Below are 22,108 nucleotides of genomic sequence, written 5' to 3' on the forward strand. Positions count from 1 at the left end.
AGACATAAGGTAGGTGAAAGGATAAGAAAACAAGACTCATATGTATTCTGCCTCCAAGAGACCCATCTCAGATTGAAACATACACACAGACTAAAAGTAAAGGGATAGAAAAAGATATTTCATGCAAATGCAAAGGGGAAAAAAGCTGGATTAGCAGCACTTATATCTGTCAAAATAGACTTTAAAACCAAGGCTATAGTAAGAGACAAACAAGGACATTACATAATGATAAAGAAAACAATCCAACAAGAGGATTTAACCCTAGTAAAACATTTATGCACCCAACATAATTTTAAAAACTCCCCCAAAACCAAAGTCCTGGACTGGATGCCTTCGCAGGCAAATTTTAACAAACATTCCCAGAAGAACTAACACCTCTTCTCAATCTATTTTAAAACATTCAAGAGGAGGGAAGATTCTCAAGCTCATTTTACAAAGCCAGAAGGATAATAATTCCAAAGCCAGATAAAGACACCACAAAGAAAGAAAATTATAGGTCAATATCCCTGATGAACAAAGACACTGAAATCCTTAACAAAATATTAGCAAACCAAATACAGCAATGCATCAAAAACATCACATGCCATGATCAAGTGGGATTTATTCTGATAATGCAAGATTGATACAACATTCATAAATCAATAAGTGTGATTTACCACATAAACAAAATGAAGGATAAAAACCACACGATCATATCAATGGATGCAGAAAAACCATTTTATAAAATCCAGCACCCATTTATGATAAAAACTCTCAGCCAAGTGGGAATAGAAGGACCATACCTAAACATAATAAAGGTTATCTATGACAAACCCACTGCCAGCATCATACTCAACAAAAGCTACAAGTGTTCCCTTTAAGATCAGGAACAAGACAGGGATGTTTGCTTTCACCTCTCTTATTCAACATAGTGTTGAAAATCCTAGCCACAGCAATCAGACAGGAAGAAATAAAGGTATCCAAGTTGGAAAGGAAGTAACAGTAAAAGAAAGGAAGACAATAAAACTTCACAAATTACATGATGCTGTATATAGAGAACCCCAAAGTTTCCACCAAGAAAGTACTAGAACTGATAAATGAATTCAGCAAATTGTAGTAGAATACAGAAATTAATATCCCAAAATCAGTGGCATTTTATATGCCAATAACAAACTAACAGAAATGAAAATTAAGAAAACAATCCCATTCACAATTGCTTCAAAAGGAATGAAATACCTAGAAATAAACCTAACCAACGACGTGAAAGACCTCTTCTCAGGAAATTATAAAACACTAAAGAAAGAAACTGAAAAAGATACAAATAAGTGGAAGCAAATACCATGTTCATGGATGGGAAGAATTAACATCATAAAAATGTCCATAGTACCCAAAGCCATCTATAGATTCAGTGCAATGCCTATCAAGATTCTATTGATGTATTTCACAGAACTAGAACAAATATTCCAAAAATTTGTATGGAACCACAAAAGGCACCACATAGCAACAATGATTCTGAGAAAGAACAAAGTCGGAGGATCATAATCCCTAATATCAAACTATACCATAAGGCTATAATAATCAAAACAGCATGGTGCTGGCATAAAAAAGACACATAATCAATGGAACAGAATAGAGTGTCCAGAAATAAACTGACAGTGTTATAGTCAATTAATATTTGACAGAGGAATGGGCTAAAGATAGCTCATTCAATAAATGGTGTTGGGAAAGTTGGACAGATATGTGCAGAAAAACTAGACCAACTTCTTACACCACACACAAGAATACAAATTCAAAATGAATTGAAGGCTTAGGCCTGACACTATAAAAATCCTAGAAGAAAACATAGGCAGCAAAATCTTGGACACAGTTTGTAGCAATTTTTTATCAGACATATCTCCCCAGGCAAGGGAAACAAAAGAAAAAGATAAACAAATGGGAGTATGTCAAATTAAAACAATTTTTTCACGGCAAAGGAAACCATCAGCAAAATAAAAAGACAACCCACAGAATTGGAGAAAATATTCTCCAATATATATGACCAATATATATGATAAGAGATTAATATCCAAAATTCATAAAGTACTTACAAAACTCAACACCAAAAAACAAATGGCCAAGTTAAAAAATGGGCAAAAGACTTGAACAGACACTTCTTCAAAGAGGACATACAGATGGCCAATAGACAGATGAAAAGATGCTCAACATCATTAATCATCAGAGAGATGCAAATTAAAACCACAATGAGATACCATTTCACACCTGTCAGAATGGCAACCATCAATAAATCAACAGAAAAGTGCTGGTGAGGATGCGGAGAAAGGGGAACTCTTTTGCACTGTTGGGGGGAATGCAGATTGGTGCAGCCACTATGGAAATAGTATGGAATTCCCTCCCTGAAGTTTTCTTTTTTATTATCTAAAAAAAAAACAAACAGTCACACAGAGAACAAAATTTTGTGGACAGACTTACATGTAACTGCAAGTATGACTTGTCTATTCCGCTAGTTTCTCCAGCCCACTTAAAATATGTCTTACAATTCTGTTTTCATCCTTGAAAACCACAGTTGTATGAAGAAGACATGAAATCCTCTTTGAAAAGGACTTGCTATTCCTTAAAGTTGGTAACTTCCCAGTCTCTTCAATACTCAGTACCGTGTCCCTTAAAGGGCTTATGTGCAGCAACACAATGGAGAGGACTGCCCAGGGTTCCCAGGAGTGACACAGAAAAGGAACAGACACTCTGGGCCCTTATTTAGCAGGAGATAAAATATAGCAACTTAAAGGTCACTGCCTCATTAAGATTGAGAAAGGAACCATTCATTTCCTTGATGTTTACATTCTAGACTGAGTTTGAAAGGAGGACCATAAAGAATATAAATATTTATGGACATTTTAAAGGACATTACCCCAAAGCCATTTTCACTACCAGTCTCTGTGAAGCATTCTTAGCCGTGATAGTTCATAGTTTAAAAGTCAATACAACAATTTTGAAAGGGCAATTACAGGTCTTCAATTCTACAGTGACATTCAGTGTATGGTGTCTCCTTCTGGTTCAGGCCAAAGGGTAAGAAATTGGGTTTGAAAAAATGCCTGGTACTCAGAATAGAATATAACAAAAGGAAAAATAGGGTCTTTTCTTCTCCCTAGTAAATGTACAGTCCCTCAGTGCAAAGGGCAATAGCCTACATATACATGGTCTTATTTTCCAAGACTGTACTGATGTGTTTTATAGTGTCACAAATGAAAAACATCAACTACTTCCTCCAACTATGCCTCCTAATGTCACATTTTATTTTTTCTTTTCTTTTTTTAATTAGGGAATTCCTGGGTACAAGGGTGAGAAGGTAAGTTTGTAACAACCAATAGACCAGAATTCCAGAAAGAAAAACAGAAACATTGCTGTATTTATGTACTGAATAAGAGTTATTTTTGTAAGTCTGGATTCCCTAATTCATAAATATAAATATAAACTCTGTTGACACAAATAATAACATAACTTAAGATATGGTTGTGTACTACAAGGCGTGGAACAAGCCCTGAGGTTACTGAGATTGGTGCTCACTCTCTCTGAGCTCTGCAAACGGGTATCCAGACTGAAAAGTTTCAGTGTACAAACGGATGCAGAAACACTTCAATGAGCTTGTTCCTCTGGTGCTTAACTTCCCAACCCTCTTATGTGGAAAGAGGATTTATCCTGGTCAGGCAGTGTAGAACCACTGACGTCATTCAGTTAAGCGTCTGGGTAGAGATTGTAGGGGGCAATTTGACAAACAAATAAAAGGAGTAGGTTTGTAGATTATTTGCAAGTTACAAATTAGGAAACTGATCCAACTAATTCAGATGACGTTAACAGCCTGATTTGAAAGAAATAAACAAGTTGGCCTGGGACTCAGGAACCGCTGAGAGTGCTCGATGGTTCATTAATAAGCCCACCACTGTTCTATGATCAGATTTTTCTCCCTGAAACCTGCCTCCCTGCCTCCATTCTGTCCTATAGATGGTACATCCCTCAGACCTGGGCAAGAGGCCTCACCCTAGAGGGTCCTGCTCTGGGTCTCCTCTACCCTCCACCCCCAAGCCAGGATTTGCAGGGCAAGAGGCCTGTGCCCCCTTGGTCTAGATCATGCTTTGGGTAACCAAGACCCCAAATGTCCCTGCAAAATAATCTGAGCCTGCACTGGAGGCATGCATAAACCTTTTTCCCATGTCTACTTTCCTCCCAGGCCGGGGAACCAAATGGAAGCTGTTTGCTAGGGAAGGAGGGGTCCTGGAGGCAGCTTTGTCACGCTGTGTGGGCACCTTCTCTGCTCATATGCAGCATCTTTCACTGTGGTAGAAGCTGGAGGTGGGAAGTGAAGTGGGCTGTGCACCTGCATGGACCTCTGAGGAGCCTCCACTTCCTTAGTTTTTAAATTTCTTTTTTTTAAGGTGTATTTGTCAAGAAAGGTAGCTAGAATGGGACTACTTTATTAGCTTGATTTTTAACTTTCCACTATTTAGATACATGGTATGTTGCCTTCTGCTTGACCTCATCCTTAGGCCCTGCAAATATTCGGGGTGAACCTCCACGCGAAAAATAAACATATCCCTAACCAAGAGGAAGGGTGTAAGAAATGCCACGATTCTGTCCTTAGCCATAAGAATCTGGGCTCCTCAACCTCTTGGAGTGTCTATTTCATCCTCTATATAGAACTGGATTAACATATGCCTCCCTACTTCTCAGAGAATCAAACAGGACAATGAATGGACAGTGTATTCTAAACTCTTTGCTGGCCTGTAAATGTCGGATGCTATTAGGAAGAGACCAGGCATAGGTGCTAATATGGGAAAGTTGAAAAAGTTCCATGATTGCAAATGTGTCATATACATATATGTGACAAATATATATATATATATATCATGTTTGAGAAGAATTGTGAATAACCTCCCCCCCATCTTGATTTTTACAATGAACTAATCATCAACCCCAGGAAGATATGTGTATTTCACATATACATGAAAACATTCATTGAAACCTCTGGGGAATTACAGACTCCCTGGAGGAGATCTCACTTGGAAAAGACACGCTGTGAGAGAAAGTGACCCTGGCCCTGACGTCCAAGCCAGGATTTCACCAGGAGCAGCAGCATCGGGAGTCAGAGGCTGCGAACAGAGCTCATCTGTTCATAGCTTTCTGAAGCCCTTGCTCCCTAGAACTGTCACTGTGGTGATTCCGCAGTGATTAATGAGCCCACCAAAAAGAAACCACCTTTGCAGAGGCAAATAACTTGAGTACAATATTTTCACTGATGGGAACCTGCCCCCACCCCAAACAAATGCTGTTCCTCAGGACCCCATAGCTAACACATCTGCTTGGGCTAACAGAATGTGAATTCTGCCCCAAATAATTTTGAGTGTATTTATGGTACTTTTCTGTTTTGTATTTTGGTGGTTGACTCATTTTGTTCCCATCCAACATTATCACATTCATTGCTTTCTAGTCCATTCTTCAGGAGTGATTTTCCATTTGCATTCCAAAATAAATATGCAACTTGTTCTAAGGGAAAGCTCCGTTTTTCCTGGGTCAGTTTGACTCACGTGATGTGGGGAGAGAATAGATGCCTTTTGAACAGAGGCATAGCCGGATGGAAGCATTGGACCTCCCTCTTTCTGCTCCCATGCCAGCAATGCCCTGGCAGCACCCAAGGCAGAAATGTCAAGTCAGTGGGGAGTAACTCGCAGACCATGGCAGCTTGCTTTGTTCAGCTTTGGGTGGCTAACGAAGAACATGGGCCTGAGCGTCTACAAGACTCAGCTTCGGGTCATGGGTAAATTACTTAATCTCTCTGAGCCACATTTTCCTAATCTGTGAATGAAGATGTATCTACCTTGCAAGGCTGGAGTGGGGATCAGCAATAATGCCAAGGCCTTGGCACATACTTTGCACCCATAGCTCATGGTTACAATTATGATTTCCCTTCTTTTGGAGCAGTGGTATACAAGATGTGGTCTGCAGGCTGGCTGTCAGTGTGTGAACCGTTTGTTGCTTTTTTTGTGATAAGATAAAGCTTGTACCAGAATATAAATCCATTAGACTATTAAGTATACTGTTTAGCTCAGCTGCCCTTTGTTTTCCATAGCAAGACTTCCTTGATGAAGGAAGCAGGGCACTGAAGTGCATGTTAGTGCAATCCCTTATGTCCCCTTATGTGTAGTGGCATTTCAAGTAGCACACCTCATAGCAGTGCATAGGAAATACAGCAGCAGCAGCAGAAACCTGCAGTGAGGGTGCTGGCCTAGGAGTCACTGGCTAGCATGTACGTTGAAGTGAACCATTTACCTCTCTGGCTGAGTTGGCTTACCTTAGAAATATGAATTGCTTTGACACTAAAAATGCATATATATATATATATATATATATATATATATATATATATGAAAGCACTCTGCAATTCAAACTTTACTTGTTATTCTCAGTGACTCTGTAACATTTTAGTTCAATTTTTAGAAGTGTTAGAATTCCTGAGCAAGTTACTTAATCTTTTTGAATCACAAAATTTCAGACTGTAAAACTAGGCTAGCCCTGGCTGGTGTAGCTCAGTGGATTGAGTGTGAATTGGGCCTGTGAACCAAAGGATCGTGGTTCGATTCCCAGTCAGGCCACATGCCTGGGTTTCAGGTCAGTTCCCAGCAAGGGATACACAAGAGGCAACCATACATTGATATTTCTCTCCCTCTCTCCTTCCCTTCCCCTCTAAAGATAAATAAAAAAAAACCTAGGCTAATAATATCTACCTCAGACAGTTGATGACAGATTAACTGAGATAATTTCCATAAAATAACATTAATGATAAATCATGAAACATAACATATATGTTAGTTTTTTTCATTAATATTCCAGGAAAGGCAGCACGGTGGCGAATGAGGATGGAACACACAGGGCACGCTGGCCACCATGCCCTCCTCTCCCTCACGGCAGGCCTTGCTAGTTCATCTTGCCTTCTTTCCCTGCCAAGTCAGGACAGCATCTCAGAACTTTTTCCTCACACTCTGGAGGCAAAATCTATCTACTCCTTGCTGAAAGTTGGTACTGGGGCTGGCGCATGGTGTGGTGGAAATAATAGGGACTCTGAGTCTAGGTAGACCTGGGTTCAGACTTTGATACTTACTAGCTGTGATGGGGAGACATTGACTCATTCAGTTTAAGTTTTCTCATCTATAGAATAAGAATTGTAAAACTGTTCTCATTGGGCTGTACTGTGGATTCAATGAAATCATGCATGCAAAGGGTGTATAATATATAGTAGATGGTCAGTAAACCTTAGTTTCTTTTAATTTCATCCGTCTCTTGAAAATGCTCAATCTCATTAGGTGGTATCACTGATTTGATTCTGTCAGGTTAAAAATGACTTACGGATACAGTCTTTCAGACTTCAATGCCCAAAGAGCCCACAAAATTGAGGATAACTCTGAGTATAATCCACCACAGTGCTTACATCTTAAGATTCTGCTGGGAATCTTTAAAAAAAAATGCTAACCCTGAATGACTGCAAATGTCCTCTGATTTATTTTATTCATTTATTTTAGGGTGTACGCGGAGAATGTGGTAGACCAGGAATAAAAGGTGACAAAGTAAGGAACACGTTTTTAAAATGCTAACATCTCTGATCCTTTGGGGCTGAGTTTCCTTAAGATGAAATTCCTGTTTCTATTCCTGTTTTTGTTTGTTTCTTTGTTTTGTTTTAATAGAGATCAAGGAAATAGTTACCAGAAGGGCGGGGGCGGAGGATGAGTGAAAAGGGGAAGGGGAATACAGTCAACAATATCGTGATAAGTTGAAACAGTGACAGATGATGACTAGAATTAGTGGTGTGATCACATTATAAGTTATAAAAATGTTGAATCACTATATTGTACACCTGAAACTAATATAACCGATATAAGCTTGTATACCAACTCTACTTACTAAAAAAAAAACTCCAAAGAATTTAAAAATAGGAAGTTCCTGGGATGCACTGTGTTGATCTTACTACGGAAGTTAGAGAGTCATTGGCTCAATTGTCTCATTGGTAAAACATGAAGCAGAAGACAAAGCCATCACCTAACTTTAAGTGATAGTGTCCCCAAATGCCTTTCTTGTGTTCCATTAAGACTTTGCTTCGTGGTGCACTAACCTTTGAGGCGGGGCCTACTACACGTCATGGTGAAAAGAACAGTTCAACCAGCAAAAAGTCAATTCAAGCTTCATTGCAAAAAAGTAGAATTGTTTCCAGCTGTAAACACAGAGACCAAGTGCTTCCCAGGTGGACGGAAGGACTGGATGAAATACGTTAATGAGATGGTTATACATAATGTGACAGAACCAGGCTCAGATAGGGGTTTGGAATTTTGAAAATCTAGCAAGCTACAGACAATTGAGTATGTATTTACTTTTCATTAAAAAATAAATATGAATATAAAGTATTTAAACTGGAGACAATATTAAACATGTTAAGGAGTTCCTTTATGGACCAGAAATATAGAGTGTATTTGAAATATAATAATAAAGGGTCAAAAAAAGCACAGAGTAAAAGTAGTTTTTGTTACAGTTAAAAACTATTACAATCATGCCAGTAAGACACCAAACTCTTTCAATATCTATATTTTAATTATGGCAGAGAGTCAAGGAGAGGAGGTGAGGCAGAAGGTGAAAAGAAAAGGGTAAGATAATGACAGTGGCCCTTGTAACGAAACACTTAAATAGCCTGAGGTTTTCTGGAAGCTTTTTAAACTGCTTCAGAGTGAAAGGTCAGGTGGGTCTGAAAATGTAGGCTTGGTAATTATCTCTGGGCAGAATGGATAGTATGATAATGAATGCATTCTTCCTGGAAGATTACTGAGAATGCGAGATGAACTTGGACTAAAAAATGCAGGAGGGACACATACAGAACAGAAGAAAAATGAAAATCAGATAATAACCAGGAAAACTATTTGAAATAAAAATGGCTGGCAAGGAGTTAATGTCATATTGCACTAAGATGCCAAGGATTGTTAAATGCCCTATTATATTCTGTGCCAAAAAGAAAGAAAAAATACTGTTAATTATAAAGATGCAATTGACTTTAGTATGTGTTCCAATGTTAGAGAAGTAAAAATTTGAAAAATGCATGTCCAGAGTCAACGGATAAAGAGTCCTTGACATGAAGAGAATTCATAAGTAAAACATACAAAGAATCAGAAAACCCCAAAAAGAAAATATAAATGGCTACTAAATGAAAAACATCCAATATATTAGCAGTCAAATAAGTGAAATTAAAACACTAATATATTATTTCACCAATCAAATGAGCAAACACTGACATAATCTATAACATATAGTACTCAGTGTTGATGGGGATTCTATAGGATGAAGATGTGCGCTCTCTGCCTGGGTAGTGAGAATGGAAATCTGAACAAATTTTATGGAGAAAAGTTTCTGATCTCTTTCCATAAAAGGTGTGAGAGACAAGGAGAGTGATAGAGAATCTTAAATGTGTTTATTGCCTTTCTCTGCATCCATTGGGCATATCCTCTTCTAGGAAATTACCCTCAGCAATGAATCAGAAATTGGACAAAGATGTATGCACAAAGTTGTTCCTTATAACATTATTTAAATAGTAATCATCAACAACAATTTAAATGTCCAAACTAGTGAAATGAGTAAGTCAATCATGATGGATTCACATTCTTGAATATTGTTCAGTTTACTAAGAGTAAACTGAGTTATTAATGACAAAGAAAAATATTTTTGACACAACAGAAAGCCAAGTAAGGAGGGCACATACTTTGATCAAATTACTTGAAGGAAAATTGATTGGGAATAAGAATAAAGGTGAAAATACACTAAAGCAGTGTGTAGGAACACATACAACTAAAGCGGTGGGGGGTGGGGAGTGAAAATCTGCGAAAAGAGAAACTAGACTATATTATCTTCTAATAAAATAAACTTCAAAGGGTTTCCTAGTTATGAAACATACTAAAACATTTTTATTAGAAGGGTATTTAGTATGATCAGTGTGTTACTGAGTTCCATGTTTTGAAGGTAGGCAAAGAGTGGTTCAGACATCGGAGAAACTCGCTAGATTAATTCAACTGACATCACCTGGTTGGAAGAAAACAGTATTTCACCAAGTCTACTGATTTCGAAGGAATCTTAAGAAATCTTTCATTTTGATCAAAATGTCAATATATAGACCAAGAACTTATATATAAAACTATGTTTTCATAGAGTTTGTTTTCTACAGGGAAGTTTGACCTCCCCCTTTGACTTGTTAATTAGGATCATTTCATTAACAATGAATAAGTGAGCTTTGATGTTTGGGTAATCAAAGAAGACTGGCCATTACTGAAAACATATTCCCTTTTCTTCTACCTAAAATCATTGCACTTTGAAGGTGGCTATTTTGAGTGACTTACCATTAATTTTATTCCACAGGGATCCCCAGGGTCATATGGACCAAAAGGACCCAGAGGACTCCAGGTAAAGAAGCTAAAACCAAATCAAAGTCTGGACTAGAATCACCAGGGAGCTTTTAAAGTCCATTTGCCCACTACACCCTCTACCAATTCAATCAGAATGTCTGGGGATTGAAGCTAGGCATTACTATTTTTAAAGATCCCCAAGTGACCCCAATGTACATCCAAGTTTGGAAACCACTACCCTAATGTTTTAATAATCAATTCAGGCTCTCTCAAGATAGGTACCAGCAGGTGAGTCCACTTAGTGAGTAGTTGAAGGTAAAGGTTTATGAATTAGAGTCTAGAAAGACAGATAAAGTCCAAGTAATTATAAGTAGAATGTGACTGTTTTTGCAGTGCTACTAAAATGTAGCTGAGTTATGCATTTTATCTAAATCAAGTATTTGTGATGCTTAATAACATGGAATGCTTCTTTAAGGCATTTATTCAAGTTAGACATATCTTAAAAATAATAATTAGGATGATATTTGTGTAGTCTATGAATTTGCCTCTTCTATAGTTATAATGCGGGGGAGAGTGTGTAAAGAGTTGATTTCAGCATTTCAAAAAGTCTCCTGAAAACAGTACTTTTGCCCAAGATTTCCTAGGTAGCATTTCATTAAAAATCGACTCCTTCACTGTGGCCTGGAATTGTGTCAAGGTAGGACAGTCACTCTGGCCATCACAAGGTCATTGGAAGCTCTAATTTTCAGTTATAGACGCCTTAGATTTTTTTAAAGTTGTTTATTTGAAATCTTTCAGAAAAAAAAGGGTCCAGCACAGAAATAAGGTTGGAAACACAGGTTTAGAAAACAAGCATCTCATTAATAATGTTTGATCTCAGCTTAAGTACTATTTTAGAAGCTGCATATTTGGCACAAGGAATTTTATCTCGTTCCATTTCTCAATCCCATGTAATCATAATTTAACTGAGTTATGATCTGAATTCTAACTCTGGGATCTCCAGGGACCCTAATGAATGATTCATTCATGCTGGGCCTTGCCCCCAGAACTAATTCTTGGTTTTCATCTTGGAGCAGGGCATTAGTGGACCTCCAGGGGACCCAGGCCCGAAGGGATTTCAAGGCAACAAGGTAATCCTACTCTTGGGTTAAAGATGGGCAGAGTGCCTTTCCCCTTGTGAGCCATGGCAATGCATGTTTTTGTGAGGCAGAAGTCAATGGACTCTTTCAGGAAGTATGTTTGGCAATACAAAATAACCTGCAGGTGTGTACACAGATGCAAGGTGATTCAAGTACCTGGAGGAAGTCACTGGCATAGCTTTTTCATTGACTATTATATTATTCAAAGGGGGCATTATTACAAATAAGCCATCACCAGAATCTTTGCAGTGCATCCTATTTGCCTTGTGCCCTTTAGCCATTGTGTAATATAGCTCACTAGAAAGTGCTTAGTAGTAACAAGTAACTCAATTCAAATGACCTTATTTCCTACATGGAATGCCAACTTGACCTACAGTTCATAAGGGAAGAGAATTTATAACTCTTATAATAAAAGAAATCAAGCTGTTTCCCTTTTTTTAACAGGGGCATAACCTCAGTCATCAGCTCCTTGCTTGTATTTTCATTGCCCAGATACGCAGGCGAGACAGATAGGGAGGGCTGAATGAGAGCCAAGCAGAACCGAAAGATGCAATGAGAGGGGTCTGTAAAAAAGCCTTTATAAAGCTCTGTTTTCCAATGGGAGTGTCCCACTAATTTGCTGAAATCAAGCCTTCTAGTTCCTTTTTAATTCTTCTCAATGCTTGGTAAATGTCACAGATGTGGTAAATACCCAGTACATGGAGTTGCGTTAGTGACTGAAGATCTGTGAAATTTATGGCGGTGGTAACTGCGGAAAGTGCTGTCCCCAGCGGACCCTAGATAATGCCAATATTTTTAAAGTGCTAATAAATTTAAGTTGTGGGGAGTAGTCGGGCTACTTGGGTGAGAGTAAAGGGGTGACAAGAATAGTATTTTTAATGACATAATGACAGTGTGTGATTCCCCAGGCCACTTTTAATTGGAATTTAAATAGAACGGGCTTCCCCACAGGAGTGTGCCTCAGCTTTGTCTGGGGAAGGTGTCTTCCCCAGTCCTTGCCTACATTTCTCTCTGGGGAAAAGAAATGGCTCTTTTGAATGAATCCAAGTGTAAGGATTTTATAAAATTGCTTTGGCTGTAGGTAAAATCCTGGAGCGAGGAAAAAAATATTTTGACAGTTCATGCTTATTTGTAGGATTTTTTGTTTACCAAAGATGATGATTTTCATTTGGTTGTGAAAGAGAGGCTTAACATCAGGGCTCAGGGTTGGAGTTTGTGACAGTAAGAGAATTATGGAATTTTTGAGGCGCAAGGGATATGGGTGATCACTTTGGCCCAAAGTTTTCATTTTTGAGAATAAGAAAGTCTGGAGATCCAATGGCTTGCCCGAGGCAGAGGCAGAGCCAGGCCCGTCAGCTCTGGGGGGCATCTGTGCAAGTGCTGGGCTGGGCACAGGACGCGTGGCCTTGGGACACGGATGGTGGCCGCCCACGAAGGGGTGCCATCCTTTGATCATTCCTCTTTCTGTCTCACACAATTCCTACGATGGCTTTTCTTTTTAACTGCATTTATTTTGATGAAATTTATCTTTCATCCAGGCATGCAGTAATTCTTAGAAAGAATAAATAACAAAGAGTGAAGTGTTTGAGGGAGCTTGTAATTTTCTGATATAATCACACTGCATGCTTGACTTTCACAGTGACATCATAAAAAGAGCTGTGTGAAAAGCATTTGAGGACTTCATTACTTATAGAAGGGACTCTCAGATTTTTTAAAAAATTGTGGTAAAAGATATGTAACATAAAATTACTGTTTTGATGCTAATCATTGCCAGGTGAACATACAATGTTCATTGCCAATTGAAAAGACAAAAAGGTCACGGTGGACTTCTAGAGCATGTTCAAGGTTGTGGGGAGGAAGTGAGGTGAGAACGAGCTTCTCTTTTTCCCTCTAGTTATATTTCTGGTTTAAAGTCACAAATGTAGTTATCTCTTGAGTCTCTTAATTTGAGACTATTACTAATTTCTACTTGTCTTTGGATCAGAGATGCATGTCATATTGAACATTATTTTTTAAATTTTATACATGTAGGAATATATTGTATTCAATGTCAGCTTTCAGGGAATACTTTCATTTCACATCTCAGAAGGTACTTCTAAATCTTAAAGACCAAATAAACTATTTTTTCCTCAATCTAAAAATAACATTGTTTTATAGTGACATTTCTTTTTCATTCATTACCATTTTATTACAAAATGCTTTTTTAAGAAATTGCTACTGCAATTTGTATAAAAGCAGTATCTAAAATCCAGTAATTCTTTGTTTTCTAATGGGCACAGGGAGGATTATGTATTTTAAAACTCCTATAATGATAGATAACACTTATTTATTGATTATTTGCAGCTACAGTTCTAAATGCTCATTTAACATAATACTACCTTTTGAGGCACGCGCTTTTCTTACGCCAAGATTAGGTACTGATCAGGTGACCACACAGGGAGCGTAAGCAATGGGGCCAAGTCAGCACAACGAGTCAGGGACAGAGCCAGGATTCAAACCCAGCCAGTCTGCCCTTAACCACCGTACTGCATTTATCTCCTTAGGAAAATTGCTCCGTCTCCTCAATAGTCAACCTGAGGGAAATACATTTCTCCTGGGCAGGATGCAAATTACATCTGTCTCTACTTCTAATGTACTGTAACAGAAACATGGATCTGTTAAGAGGCACCTTTCTGCTTGGTTATGATATTTATCTGGAAATGCAGGAAAAGAAGGGAGGGGATCGTATGAGGAAACAGAAACCAGTAATGTGCTCTTCGAACACTTTCATTTCTTGTAAGACCTTCTAATGGAAACCTTTAGATTTGTAACATTTGTGAATATTCCCCGAGAGTCTCTGGACGGGGTCTGCCTCTGTCTCTAAATGTATGAATGGTTGCTCTCACGAACTACAATACCATTCTGTTGCTCTAGTGATTGGATTTTCTTCATCAGAGGGTTTGCAGTGAAGGTGGCCAAAGAACAAAAGGGAAAAAAAAACCCAGCATGTGACAAATGAAGGAAAAATGTGACTCTGGCCTTGTTTCCTCAAATCCTTTCTGCCCTTAATCTTTCCCACATGTGAAGTAGCTCCTCTTTTGCCCTGGATGCCCTGTTTCCTTAGAAACAAAACATCGATGTTGCTCACAGGGAAGCCTTGGCTCCGAGGGCGCCTCAGTGGCTCTCACACAGGAGGGCTGGGCAGTGGCATTCCGAAGGAGGGTGTCCCGTCCGTTTCTACATTATAACTCAAATTATAACCATGTAAGGACCCAGGAAGACTTACCTGTAGGATGGAACTGAAAGTGTGACTGGAAAGAGCACTGTGCTCTCTCTTGGTAAAAACTGAGGGCCTAAAACCAGTGCCAACTTCCAAGCGCTGCCAGGGTGCAGTCCCATCTGGCCATGGAGTGGGCCCTCTAATAACTGGAAAGAATGGCTCGCCATGGGCAAGCCTTCCAGATCACAGCGAATAAATGACCAAAATTAGTTGTGAACAAATAAGCACAGAAGGCTCGATGGACAAGCCCACGTTAGGTAATTTTTGCCATTTCTTGATGTTTTTCTGCGGTTATGGCTGAAGGATATTTTTCTTTCAAGTCTCATGCAAATTTGCTCTTTCTGAGACCCTCTTTGTGCTCCTGGAAGGAGAGACAGCTCCTTGTGGCTTGACCAGGAAACAGGTCATGACATGCTGAATTCTCCCAGTGCTAGGATTTCAGTGCTAAGGCCAAAGGATACTCAAAAATAGCCCTGATGTATTTTCCCAAGGCAAAATACCACATGATAATCCCCAAACCATTAAAAAGTACCGTGATGGTATATATTAATTTATGTTAATGCATGAATTGCCTCCCTTCTTCTAACCTCTTCCACTGTTTTACTCTCAGATGTTCATAGGTTTCTTGTGGGTCCCCATCCCCATGCTAAGTGTTTTCTTCTTGCCCTACACTCAAGTATGAAAGTCTTAAAGTCCTTTTATGTATGAGACTTGGTCTCACCTTATATTCAGTTTAACTGCCGAGATGTTAAGAAAATCCATAGAGAAATGTCATCAGTCTGGTCTAGTTTATCCAACTGAATGTGGCCAGGGCAAAAAAAAAAATCTCCAGTGAATCAAACATCCACCATCCATCGAAAATGAACAAAGGACCTAGTACTAATAAGAAGACAAAGCTTACATTTCAAGAGGAGTAGTGAGGGCAAGTTAGGCACTTAGAACACAGCAAAGTGCTGCATCACCCCGTGATTCCTAGACACTCTTCTCCTCCTTACCCAACTCTGTCCAGCCTCCATTTTTTATCCCATATTTTGAGGTTCCTAAGCACAGTAGATATTTTTCAAGTAGCTGGAGAAATTCAGTAATAGCTAAATATACAGATTCTAAAATTAAAACTGTAAGCCTAGTAAACATCCCTGTAGAACATCCTGTTTCCTTCAAAATGCTCTATGAAAAAAGGTTATTTTTACAAAGAGGGCTGCCCTGGCTGGTGTGGTGCAGTTGGTTGGAATGTCATCCCATAAACTGAAAGGTCACGGGCTCGATTCCGGTCAGGGCACATACCTAGGTTGCGGGTTTGGTTCCCAGTCAGGGCACATAGGAGAGGGCACAATGGGTGTTTCTCCTCACACTGATGTTTCTCTCCCTCCTCTCCTCTCTAAAATCAATGAGCACGTCCTTGGGTGAGGATAAAAAAGAAAGAAAGAGCACCAGTGGTCAGCCCTAAGCATAGCTACTAGGAATGCATACACGGGTCATTTGGGTAGCGGACAGTGTACTGATCAAGTTTTCTTTGAGCTCCCATGTGTATGCCTTTACCCATTGCCAGACTTCTTTCAGATGTGAGCTGTTGGCAGGAGAATGAACAGATGTATATGCAGGTCCATCACAGTTTTAAACTATAGGGGAAGATCCAGTGATAAAGGGTCAGGAGCACCACAATCATATCTGAGAGATAAAAAAAGTTACATGCACCCTCAAACACATTTAAAGTAGCTGAATGTCAGTATTTGTTGACTGAATCAACGACTGAATGAGGGAAAGCTTTTAAATGGAATGAGCTGTCTGTCAGTAGCATACTGAAGACACAGGTCAGACAGGCAGGAGCCTAGGGAGTCAGTCAGTTCGTCGATTCTGAGGTCGTTGGGAACCTTGGAGAGAGCAGTTTCAATATTGGGGAGGTAACAGTGGGTTAGGGAAGGAATCAGAGAGAAGGGTGCAGCAGGCAGGAATTTGGGCCATTCTTCCCAGTTAGTTGGATAATGAAGAGAAACAGGGCAGTGGTTGGCGTCAACCATCAAGAGCTTCTTGCGCATTGAATAATCTAATGTGTTATCTGTACTTCCACTTTCTCCTGCGTGGCATAAAGACCTGGGGCTTAATTTTATTTCCTTTTACAGTTCATATATACAACTTAGATTCTCATGTTTTTTATAATGTCAATATTTTCATTAGAACAGAAAAATCACTGATGAAGATTTAGTACAATAGTTTCAAAAATACATTGCCGTTTTGGTAATTATTTAAGTACTTGATTTGACTCAAAGCTAGCTTAATAGCTTTAGTAGTCAAGTTACTAAACCTAACTAATACTTCAGTTGTGGTTTGGAAGTAGTTCAATACCACAAATATAAAAAATATAAACGACTGTGAAGAATTTTAAACTTTCTCCTTATTTCAGTTCCCATTGCAACTCAAAAACCAAATAATTTCCTGACATTATGATGTTACTTTCAATCTTTAAAAAATCATGATTTGCAATAGAATTCCTTATAACTTAATAGGAAGTAAATCAGTTGAAACATACATGACATCAGCAATTCCTAGTACAAAAATAATTAGTCATACAGAAAACTTTCTTTTTAAGCCTATAGCTCCCCTAACTGAATGCCTATATTATTGGCTTCATGTAAAGTATTTTTTAAAAAATTTTCGAAGATTTTATTTATTTATCTTTAGAGGGGAAGGGAAGGAGAGAAGGAGAGAAGTATCAATGCATTGTTGCCTCTCGTGAGTCCCCTGCTGGGAACTGGCCTGCAACCCAGGTATGTGCCCTGACTGGGAATTGAACCGCGATACTCTGGTTGGCAGGCCCGCACTCAATCCACTGAGCTATGCCAGCCAGGTCTTCATGTAAAGTATTTTAAGTACAGGATACTGAAACACATCTGCTTTACCAGCTGTCCAAAAACAATAATCGGTCTTCTAGTTCAGGCTAACAACTTTGAACAAGGTTGTGGTAGCTCAGTGAATAGCACTGCAATGGAAAGAATCCTTTACAATTTTAATTACAAATATCTGTTTAATGAAGAACCAGAACCACGCTGCCCAACCATGTGAATATTTTTCCTTCAGAGATGTCAAAGTCAAAATGCTATTTCTGTCCTGAGCCTATAATTAAAGGGAAAGAGGCATTAGTAATCCAGTGATTCTTGTTGCAGGAAGGGCTTTGACCTACACACACACCTGCCTACCAGGACTCTAAATTAGCTTATTAACTCACTTGGCATGAGACAACTGAAAGTGACAATGTGAAATGTCTGCCAGACATGCAGGATGTCAGCCAATGGTTTCAAGGTAGATGATGTTCATCCCTGGATCTCTGATGCATGTGGTTCTCGGCAGATGGTGTATGCCCCGTGTGGATGTATGTGTAGGCGTGTATGCAGAGACCACTAAGGTGAAAACTTGACAGATCAAGGAACCGAAATGCTGCCGATATTTCCCACCAAGGCGCCCATTCTAACCCATGTGTCCAGTCAATCTGACACTACTGTGGAGCAGAATCAGTTATTGCAATATCTTCGGAGAGAAGTCAGAATTTTTAGAGAAATAGTTAAATCAGTGTTCTTAATTAATTCAAGCTGCATAGCAAAACTGCTGCAGGGCAAATGAAATTTATTCCATGGATAAGGTAAAATATACCTAACATAACATTGATTGTTTTAACCATTTGTAAGTGTACAATTCAGTAGTATTAAATACATTCACAGTGTTGCATAACCATCACACTGTGCACACTCAAAACTTTCTCATCATCCCCAAATAAACATTGTACCCTTTAAACAATGACTCTCTTCATTTCCCTTGCCCCGTCTCCAAGGTAAGTTTTTAAGAAACATATCACACTGTCATATGAACCCATCTTCTTTCCTAAATCAATGTTTTGTTCTCAGATTTATGGAGAGGGTTCACCCTGAATATGTCCCAGCAAATATTCTGTGCCGAAGAGTCCAACAGTGGCCACCAGAGTGTGATTTTTCAAAGCTCTCCTGAGGGGTGCTGACCGGTCCCCCCTTTTAGGGAATAACACACGATGCCTTAGAGCTTATTACATGGGATGAAGTATGACTTTGCAGTTAGACTGCAAATGTGAATGTGAACCATGTGATTGCCACTGTTGTAGGTCAATCATGGTTGAATGTTGTGAATTGTATGTGGTTTAACCTAAAAGCATTAAAGAAAAGGAGTTAGGAGTTACTAAAATCTAGTACAGTAGTATAGTTTTAATGACATTATTCTCCAATTCTTTGTTATTTTGACGTTTTTTCTTCTTTGGAAGGGACAACTAGGTGCAGTATATGAACTGTGGTCTTCTCTTCTTCAGGTGCAGGTATTCAAACAGGCCTGTAATCGAAAATTTTAACATGATCATAGTTCCAAACTCAGAAATGGGCTTACATATGTAAAATCACATTGTGTGATCACAGCATTGCCAGTTGCAATCTATGTTACCTTTACCCTGTTCCCACCGATTCAGCGACAACGCGGATGCTGGGGGAAATGGCCTGTGAGTTGGCTTGTGTAAAGTGTATTCCCTCCCGGCTTGTGTTGTGTTTCAAGATTCTTGGTTTTCATGTGATGGATCTTCAGCTGTGGGTAGATTAAAACCAGCTAACTTTTTTGTTTTTCATTCTATAACAAAGACATGATTTTAGTCTTTAATGAGATGATTTTTGAAACAATTCAAGAAAAGAACTGAAAAGTCCCAAGGGGAAGTTTGCAGAGTGGCTAGAGCGCAATCTCTAAAACCAGACAGCTGGGGTTCGAACCCAGCCCGCTATTATATTAGCTCTGTGACCTGGGCCAGTCACTCCCTTCCCATGCTTTGTTTTCTCATCCATGTAATGGGTTAATAATAGTACTTACCTCTTGAAGTCGTTTTGAGGATTATATGAGTTACTGTAATATATGTGAAACATTTAGAATAGCACTTGTTACATGTTAAGTGCCATGTATGTTGGCAATAATTATTAAGCAGTTAAGTACCTTAACAACCCCTCTTTTTATTAATGTAGAATAGGTCTAGCTGGATATATTTTTCTAAAAATATATCTTATTACATAATACTTCCTCTCAAACAAGAGAAATTAGGGACTAAAAATTGAGCTTGATTTAGTAAGAGTTTGATAAGTATTAGTTTCCTGTCTTCTTTTACCTTCTTTCCAAAAAACGGGGGGCCTTTCTCGACTTTTCCCCATGACTACAGTCATACAGTCATCACTGCCCTGAGTTTTAGCTGACAATGTATGTCGGCCACACTTTAACCATTTTGCACTTGCAAAATGCTCGTCCATCCTTTTCTTCCATTTGGAAACTATGAGAATACTTGTCACAAGACAAAATATTTAAACTGGTGTACACATTGTGTGGGAAACAACAAAAAGCAGTTGCTAAAACCTCTTTCTAGTGTCAAGAAAATCTCATGGNACAAGAGAAATTAGGGACTAAAAATTGAGCTTGATTTAGTAAGAGTTTGATAAGTATTAGTTTCCTGTCTTCTTTTACCTTCTTTCCAAAAAATGGGGGGGCCTTTCTTGACTTTTCCCCATGACTATGTATACAGTCATCACTGCCCTGAGTTTTAGCTGACAATGTATGTCGGCCACACTTTAACCATTTTGCCCTTGCAAAACGCTCGCCCATCCTTTTCTTCCATTTGGAAACTATGAGAATACTTGTCACAAGACAAAATATTTAAGCTGGTGTACACATCGTGTGGGAAACAACAAAAAGCAGTTGCTAAAACCTCTTTCTAGTGTCAAGAAAATCTCATGGCCTGATTAAATTATTCATAATTTTACTACTCAATAAATGATAAAGTTCTGTCCTCAAAAATTTCCAAGGGTCTTAGACAATCCTTCATTATTTATTATATTAGGGAAGGAAAGACATTGGCTTTGGTTAGAGCCAGAGCCAGGAAATAGGAGTGTTGGGTTTCTCTGGCTGGATTTTCCACATGGTGTAAGCTTAGGTCACCTATTAGAATTTCATTATTCCTTCAGTTGGAAAAAAAAACAACCCAACTAATTGTATCTGGGTAAGTTTGCCAGAGTAGCTACATAATTGGTACTTGATATCACTATGTAATTGATATGCAGTTGCTCTTGACTGAAACCCTGAAGAAACCAGGGGGAACTCCTGAGGAGCGTTTCTAGACTCCCAGCTCCCCCAGCCTGGACAGGCGTCCTGTTTTGTTCACAGCCGGCACAGCACCTGCTCCCTGGTGCTGCTCAGTTAATGCTGCATGGATAGTTGGGTGGATGATATCAATTAGCTGAGCACAGACCCTGCAAAACTGAGCAAAATCACATGGCATCCTCCCCGATATCAATTAGCTGAGCACAGACCCTGCAAAACTGAGCAAAATCACATGGCATCCTCCCCACAGTCTAAGGGGAACCATATTAACTAAACGCAAACTTGCAATTATAATAATGCTCAGAAAAAGAGGGAAATGGTGCTGTCGGTGCCTCTGAAGTAGGGATTCATCTGATCAGAGAAGCCCTCCCTGAAGCCATGGGGCTTAAAATAAGATCCGAAGGATGAGTCAGGATTGACTAGGAAAATAGGGAAGCAAGAACATCCCAGATAGATAAAATAGTACGAGTGGCTCAGCTGGTTAGAACATTGTCCCAGGTACTAAGAGGCTGTGGGATTGATGCCCAGTCAGGGCACATATCTAGGTTGTGGGTTTGACCACTAGTTGGGACACGTATGGGAGACATCTGGTTGATATTGCTCTCACATAGATATTTCCTTTTCTCTCCCTCCCTCTCCGATTCTCTCCTCTAAAATCAATGAACATATCCTCAGGTGAGGGTTTAAAAAATAGTACGTGCAAAGATCTGGTGGCAGAAGGGTACACGACAGGGAATTGAACGAAGGTCATGCTGCTAGGGTGGTGTGTGAAGAAGTAACGAATAACAGAGAGGGCTGAAAAGGCCACAGGACCATGCTGTACTTGCACCAGCCTTATAAGGAGCTCAGTCTTCATCCTAAGAGCTAAGGGAAAGGCTTTGGAGGATTTTACTCAGATTAAAATTAAAATAGAAAAGATCGCTGTGGCAGCAATGGGGGAATGAATCGGAGTGTGCTAGAATGGATCCATGTAGAGCACTAGGAAGCTGCTGTAGTCTGAGGAGAAGCTGACATTAATTTGGGGTAGGCTGCAGAGACATGGTAGAGAATCAAGGCGGCAGATGGACTTCAGAGAGATTTAGGAGGTGTATTGATCAGCACTGGTGATGCATTGCATATGGCGGATGAGGGTGTGAGAGCTGTCAAGAGTGACTCCTAGGTTCTGGTTTGAC

At 39.3% G+C, this 22,108-nt stretch overlaps 1 protein-coding gene across 1 annotated transcript in view; it reads left to right on the top strand.

The window, feature by feature from the left end:
* The window catches only part of COL28A1 (collagen type XXVIII alpha 1 chain), a 157,317-nt gene that overhangs the window by 21,459 nt on the left and 113,750 nt on the right, over positions 1-22,108 (top strand). Inside the window, exons 8-11 of the mRNA XM_037046418.1 lie at positions 3,296-3,322; positions 7,545-7,589; positions 10,411-10,455; positions 11,474-11,527. Coding sequence (XP_036902313.1) covers positions 3,296-3,322; positions 7,545-7,589; positions 10,411-10,455; positions 11,474-11,527 — 171 coding nt within the window. The remainder of the gene's footprint in view (positions 1-3,295; positions 3,323-7,544; positions 7,590-10,410; positions 10,456-11,473; positions 11,528-22,108) is intronic.

The sequence above is a fragment of the Sturnira hondurensis genome, unplaced genomic scaffold (assembly GCF_014824575.4).
Source record: "Sturnira hondurensis isolate 20B ecotype Veracruz unplaced genomic scaffold, ASM1482457v3 Scaffold0005252, whole genome shotgun sequence".
Taxonomy (NCBI): domain Eukaryota; kingdom Metazoa; phylum Chordata; class Mammalia; order Chiroptera; family Phyllostomidae; genus Sturnira; species Sturnira hondurensis.